At 48.7% G+C, this 7545-nt stretch overlaps 1 protein-coding gene across 2 annotated transcripts in view; it reads right to left on the bottom strand.

Annotated features, from left to right (window-relative positions):
• CCNY (cyclin Y) overlaps positions 1-7253 on the bottom strand; it is a 228249-nt gene extending 220996 nt beyond the window's left edge. Inside the window, exon 1 of one of the 2 annotated variants that reach the window (XM_058297671.2) lies at positions 6460-7253. In XM_058297671.2, the coding sequence (XP_058153654.1) occupies positions 6460-6613 (154 nt within the window). In that variant the 5' untranslated portion in view covers positions 6614-7253. The remainder of the gene's footprint in view (positions 1-6459) is intronic. The other variant, XM_004476104.5, reaches the window with a different exon arrangement.
• Positions 7254-7545: the final 292 nt, after the last annotated feature.

Raw genomic sequence — 7545 nt, forward strand, 5'->3', positions numbered from 1 at the left:
TCACAGCATTCCCTGATGATTAGAAACGCTGCGGCAAAGGTGAACTCTCTCCCTCTTGCAGTTAGAACCTGAAAATGATACTCAAAGTAGGAGAGGACCTCAGATCAACTATTAATATCAATGCCCAGGACTTGCCCTTCTTGCCTAAATGCTGGATGGCATAAGGCTTCCTAGATTGAAGTATAGCTAGTACAGTATTGTCAATAACCATCCTCTGAAAAATACCAAACACTTCTTCCTTAAAGTAAGTACACACGACATGCCTGGAGCTAAATCCCTGACTCTGTGTGTGTAAAACCAAATATTGGAGCCATTCACATGTCTTGCCTCTCAGTTTTTTCCTTTTTGGTTCCGCCCTTCCTGGATAGGAATGGATTTTATCTTTGTATTATTTCATCAAGTCAGAAATGTGAAAGCATTCATCTCCTTAAGGTGACAGAGGCAAAACTGGCTTTGTAGAAAAGGGTGAGAAAATCTATCACAGCACAAAATTATTTCATCTCCATCCTCTTAAGATGCAGGCAGAAAAGTAAAAATGAAGAGTCTTAATTACTAAGTATTGCCAGCCAAAAGCACATAGGCAAAGACTGCCAATCTCTAAAAACAGAAGTGGGTGTACACGAGGCACCAGGAATTCAGACATAGATCAATTTCTAACTAGTTGTCACACAGGCACTAGGGCAGCATTGCATTTAAACTCTGCCACTAACTAGCTGTGGAACCTTGAACAAAGCTCTTAAACTTTAAGGTTCAATTTCCACGTCTGTAAAGTGGGGAGAATGACATGAAGATGAAAACAGATGATACAGGTCAAGGGATTAGCCCAGTACTTGCGCAAAGATGACACGAAGTAACTGGACTACTAGGCCCATTATCCACATAAGCCGAGCAGAGAGGCTTCAATTCAGGTTCTCTTGTCTGTAAAATGAGAAAGTGGGACCAAATGACGTCATGATTCTAAATTAAAGAGGAAAATTAAATACTCAAGTAGGTGGAGGTAGGGCAGGCAGGGACTCAGAGTCAGGGCTTGGGACACTGGCACCTGCAGTTTTCTACACTGCGAAGATACTCTGTGGGCAGTATCCGGGGGCTTCCTCCAGGCAGCTCAGCTATTGTCACCTGGAAAAGGTCCACAGATAAGGTTTTGCCCACTGGAAATGTCAGTGTGGGACTGAGACCCAAGTAAAAGAGTATTAAAGGGATGAAGTTAGTTGACTGTAGAAACCCAAAGAAACCAAGAGCAAAAATTCAAGCTAATAGTACATAAGTACTTCAATTTCAAATTGTGCCTGTGTCTCCCCAACCCTGTAAGAAAAAGCAGACTTTTCCAGTGATTCTTTCCACACTGTCTTGAATACTGCACAGATGTCTTTGTTAGGCTAAGCCTGTGAGGTTTCCAGTTTTTCTAGCTATGGAAGATCCAAGCACCATTTATTTGCTATGGAGTCTTGTATTAAACACTTAGGTTTAGCATAATAAAATCAGCATGAGTAGCTACGTCATACCCAAGGACATATGTCTGCCTGGTGCTTTTTGGTTTATTAAGCATTTTAGCCTCATTGAGCCTTCTGGTACCCTCAAGACATAAATTCACTGCTAAAGTCATTCAGCAGAAGAGATGAGGAAAAAAGACCTATCACATTGTTAGACATATTTCCACAGGCAAGGGTTTCCTTGCAATCTGGGTTTTTGTTTTTGTTTTTGTTTTGTTTTGTTTTGGGTTGTGCTTTAAATTTAAAACCTTCAGTTTCATGTTCAGGACTTTATCTGCTTCCTCTTAGATTAAAACATAAAGAAAATCAAAAAGCTTATCGCATCCACTCTACTTTCATTATTACTTGATCTGCCCATTCTCTCCCTTCCTTCTGCTTCCCCTCACCCCATAAATACACACTTGGGTTAGATGAGTGAACAAAAGAGAAGATCCCCGTCCTACTACAGCCTACATGCAAGGAGGTGAAAACAGCTGTTATAACAGATAAACTTACACAGTATGTATAAACAGTATAAACTTACATAGTATGTTCTCAGGGAATAAGTGCTATAGAATGGAAAAACAGTGGTACAGAGTAAGCAGGCACTAAACCTGCTGGAGGCAGGGAAGGGCATTCAATGGGATGAGAATACATGGTTAAGAACATTCCAGGCAGAGGGATGGGGCAAAGGCCCTGGAGTGGGAGCATGGCTGGCATGTTCCAGGAACAGCACAGGAGGAGGCCACTGTAGCTGGAGGGAGGGTGGTAGGGAGGGCGGGAGGAAGGCAGGCAGATCCCATCAGGTCTAGCTTTTTTTTTTAAAGATTTATTTTATTTACTTCTCTCTCCTTCCCCTCCCCCCCTTTCTTGTCTGCTCTCTTGTGTCCATTTGTTGTGAGTTCTCCTGTGTCCACTTGCATTCTCAGCGGCACTGGGAATCTGTGTCTCTTTCTGTTTCGTCATCTTGCTGTGTCAGCTCTCCATGTGTGTGGCGCCACTCCTGGGCAGGCTGCACTTTTTTCGCACGGGGCTCCCCTACACAGGGGACACCTCTGTGTGGTATGGTATTCCTTGCACACGGCAGCACTGCAGGTGGGCCAGCTCACCACACAGGCCAGGAGGCCCTGGGTTTGAACTCTGTACCTTCTATATGGTAGGCAGACACTCTATCATTTGAGCCACATCTGCTTCCCAGGCCTGCTTTTACTCAGCCTGAGCTAAGGAGTCACTGGAGATCCTGAGCAGAGTGATGTTTTCGAGTTTTACTGGCTGTTGTGTTCAGAGCCACTGTTGGGGCAAGGGTGGAAGTGGGGAGACAGGAGGCTGACGGAGATGACAGCTACGGTTAAGATGAGAATGAGGAGGTTTAGAGAAGAGTTTAGATAAATTAGGAGGAGGAGCCATGCTTTCCTAACAAACTGGATACAGGATGAGGGACAATTGAGTTGTCAAGGATGGCCCTGAGCAGCAGAGGATGAAGTTGCCATTCATCACTTGAGGCAAAATCCCAAACTGACAATACGCTGCAGATATGACACATATCCTGATTTATTTGGTCTTATCACATTTTCAATTCTCTGTAGTCCATCCCTATTCCCTCCCACCAGGATAATCTAATCAGGGAAGGCTAGATTAATTGTTGCAGTTATATACATATATGAAGGTCTTATTTTGACAACTACCTGAGAAGGCAATCCCAGACTAGTAAATATATGCTGGTTAGTCAAGCAATGAGGGAAAGTTTCCATTTACCAGTTACTGTGTGACCTTGGACAAGTCACTTATCCTCTCTATGCCTCAGTTTCTTGTCTTAAAGTAAAGATAATAATACTACCTATCCCATAGGATTACTGTATTTATCCCAATGGGTTAATGAATTGAAAGAACTTAGGGCCGTGGCTAGCACAGAGTAAGCACTATGTAAGGGAACACAATTATTATCATTATTGTTATGGTTTTAGTTCATATTTCTCAACCTCTGAATGACTAATGAGAAATTTCATCTGGGGAACAGATGAGTCTAACATAAACTTCACAAACCTGAAAACCCTAGCATCAAGGCACACTAAACACAAAGATACAATAGTTTGCCAATAGGTCTCATGGAGGCCTAACTCCCCTAACTCAGTTACTTAAGTTCTACTGGACAAATATTACTAGTTTGTGTGTTTAAGAGGTAGGGAAACATGGATACATATGTCCTATTTCTATATATTTAACGACATTGATCTATCACAGAAGTCCCATGAACTTCTCTGAACCTTTCAATTCTAGTTGTCTAGGATATTTTCCATGATATATGAAATATACAGTACATGAGCATCTCAGTTTTTTGTATCTTCGGGAATCAAGATTTCTTGAGATGTAGTTTCAAAATATTTACTAGTAGTCAACCCATCAATACATAACTCAGAAGTTTTAAAAATATATATATGTAATTTAACTTAAATCCATTTATGTCCTCCAGCATCTGATACTGAATCAACTTCTATCCAAAATACCCCTGAACACATGCCCCTGACGCAACACGGCCAAGATTTCCCAGCCAGCCAGGATTTTCAACCCTTGCTGCGTATCAGAATTACCTGGAGAGCTTTACGCTTTAAACCTCCTAATGCCACAGCCCAGCCCTAGACTTCTGGTCTAACTGAAACCAATGTTGAGAATCAATCACTAGTTAGGTCAATCCTAGAAGTACTATTTATTGAAATTTGGGAGACATCTGAGAGTCATTTTTTACATGGTTACTTAGATTGTCGGGGCTTAGTCTAGAATCATCAACTGGCCCTGGGGCGAGGAGACACTACAGCTAGGGCTCCAAATTCTTAAATAAACTTAAACTCTCTTAACTTGCCCTGTGGACCACCATGAATCTGTAAAACAAGAGCTGGTGGTCTTTCAAGTGGTTTCTCAAAAATGCCTGATGACTGAAACTTAAATTTCTTTCAAATTAAAGAACATACAATACTCTCTACTATCCTCTGCAAAGTAATTCTGACATTTAGTGCCAAATAGCTGATTGCAACTACTTTTTCTTTTTTCCTGGGCTTCCTTACTACAGTCAATAATAATACATAGCCTGGCTTTAAGAAATGTAAATCTGCCTTCCATTTGCTTTTTTGTTTGTATTTTTATTTTTACTTTTAATTCATCACTTAATATATAAAGTCTCCATCAGGCATTAGTGCACAACGTACAGAAGAAAATATTTCCAAATATTTTTGACTGTCAAAAGTGTGTAAGGCTGAATAATGGCTTTCTATAATAAACTCACACATCCATTCATTCCTTCATTCATTCCCTTAAAATACAGTACTTATTGTGTCTTTATCATATGACAGATACTTTGAAATGCTTGGGCCTAAAGCAGTGATAGAGACAGATCTGGTCATTAATACCCTTGTGTATGCTCTTAAATGCATATATTTAAAAATAAGGCATGGCTATAGTTCAAAGACATCTAAAGAACAGGATAAGGTAACAGACGTCTAAAGTAACAGCAGAAATGTCACAGCAAACCATAATTTACAAAGCGCCTACTATAAACCAGGTTGTTTGTTGTATTTCAGTCTCGATGTACATATGCTACTCATCTAATAAAGATACTGTCCTCTTGAGGTTATGTTACTACATAGAAGAAATTAGAGGAGGCCAAGTAATGAAAAAAGTCTTTCCTTTAGTAGGGTTTAAGTTTGGGTTTCCCCACTAGAGGAAATGCTCCATCCCAATGAATTGCGACATGGACAGTCCTATCAGTTCAATCACACAAGAATTTATTTTCAGATTAGTTCGAAAAGATGAACTGTGGGAAGATTTGTGGGTTAAATACAAGAAAAACTCAAACTGTCATAAAAACATTTCCCATTTCAATTTTCTTTAAGTTGAAAATTATGTAAACTGTATTTTAAGCATAACGTGCAAACTACCCCCACTGCAGACGTTCTTAAACCAAGGAGCTAATTGATAAAGGAGTACCAATAAAAGAAACTATAAAGCAATAAAATAAACGAACATTATACTAGGTGCAGTGATGGATGGATCCTCTAACTTCCTTTACAAGGTCTAGTCCAAATCCAGTCACCCAGATCATTCAGAAATTCCTAAGACTGTAATTCAGCCCCAAGCAAAATTCCCTTTAGCTATCTTTAAAATCACATTGGGAGACTTAACCCAAAGCTGTCTCCAAATAATTCTGGTAATATTCTAAATGGGAGAGATTTAAAAGCATTCTCAGAGGAAGCTATTTGACACCACACACACGCACAGCCCCAAAACACTTTTTCGTTGCTTTTTTCCCCTTATTAACGGGAACGGAGGCAGGAGGACACGCAAGTGGGGTCAACTTGTGAGTTTCCCGGGCGCTGCGGCAGGCCAACGCTCTTCAACTCCGCGGAGACCTCGACTCCAAAATGGGAATTCACTCCTCAGCCACGCGGAGGCTCATCCACTGCCCTCGCCCGTTCGCCGGCGAGTGTGAGCCGGCCGCGGCCACGTGAAGACTAACCGGAACCCCAGGCGCCCCGGCTGCCCCCGCCCCGCCCTGGCGAAGGACCTGCTGATGTCGCCCACGCCTGGCGACCCCCAGGCCAGCCAGCCCCGCGGGGCTCCCGAGGCCAACGGGTGGGAAAGTTTCCCAGCTGCCACTCACTCGCGGGCTCCGGGGAGGCCGTGCCCCGGTGCGGGGCGCTGCTCGGATGCTGCAGGGCCCAGCGGCCCCCGCCCGGGCGCCCGCCGCACCTCGCGGTGACAGGAACTCAAGCACCCCAGGATACACATGCTCAGCCAATTCTGGTGCCCCCGACGGGGAGGGGGTGCGTGGCCAGGGAAGAAAGGCCGGAGACGAGGTTGGCGCACCCGGGAAACAGGCCGGGGAGTGTCGGGGGGCACCGCGGGGTGCCGAGGGGGAAGCGCGGCCCGCAGCGCGGCTCGCGGCTCGTCGCCCCGGGACGCGCGGCCGCCGACCCCGCCCGGCCCCGCGACTCACCGTCGATGTTCTCGCGGTCGCTGATGTGCTGCAGGTTGCAGCCCGTGTCCTCGCGACTCAGGTCCGTGTCAGGCCGGTAGGACTCCAGCCGCGAGTGGGCATTCCTCCTGAGCTTGGGGCTGGACGACACGCAGCACGAGGTAGTGTTCCCCATCTTCCGCGGGCCCCCGGCGCCTCCTCCTCCTCCTCCGGCACTCGCCTTCCTCCACTTCCCCGGCCCCCGGGAGCGGGGACAGGGCGACGGGTGGGGTGCGGGGCAGCGGGGCGGGAGGAGGGCTGGGGCGGGGGCGGGCGGGAGGCGCGGGGGCGGCTCGCCCCCGCCGGGATGGGGAGACGGAAGGCGCAGGCCAGCTGCCCGGGTCAGCAGCTGCAGCGGCAGCAGCGGCGGCGGCGGCGGTGCCTAGCCATGGGCGGCGGCGGCGACGACGAGCGGGCGGCGGCCCGGGCTGCTCCCCTCAGCCGCACACGCGCGCCCGCCTCCCGGCGGGCTCATCCACCACGCCGCCGCGAGCGCGTCCCGGGCCCCTGGCCTCGGGCGGGAGAACGCACGGGCCCCCCCCCGCACGCGCGACTGCGGCCGCCGCGCCTAAGTCATCCCGCCGCGGCCATGGCCCGCCGGGCGCGCCGCCTCCTTCCCCGCGTCCTCGCCCGCTCGGGGGCTGGCTTCTCCCGGCGGCGGCGGCGGCGGCGGCGGCGGCGGCAACCCCGAGGCTGCCTTTTGCAAGAGGTTCCGGTTCAAGGGGGTGGGGACGCCGCGGCCTCGCCGCCGCCCGACAGGGAGGCGTTGGCGCGGCCCGCGTGCCCCGCCGCGCCCCTCCGCCCCCCGGCGCGGTGCAGCGGCCGCGAGGCGATGCTCCGGCCCCGCCGCCGCCGCGCCGCCCCGCCCAGTCGCCGCCTCTTCCTCTGTCGCCGCCGCCGCTGCCCTGGAAGCAGATGGCACGGCCGGCGAGGCGGCGCGGGGACGGCGGCGCGGCCCCACGCGGTAGGGGGCGCGGGTCCCGCGGGCTGCGCCCCGCCCTGCCCCGCGTGTGGCACTCGGTCCCTTTCCTGTCCCGGTCTGTGTCTGCTCCCTCCTTCCTTGGGTTG

The sequence above is a fragment of the Dasypus novemcinctus genome, chromosome 5 (assembly GCF_030445035.2).
Source record: "Dasypus novemcinctus isolate mDasNov1 chromosome 5, mDasNov1.1.hap2, whole genome shotgun sequence".
In the NCBI taxonomy this organism is placed as follows: domain Eukaryota; kingdom Metazoa; phylum Chordata; class Mammalia; order Cingulata; family Dasypodidae; genus Dasypus; species Dasypus novemcinctus.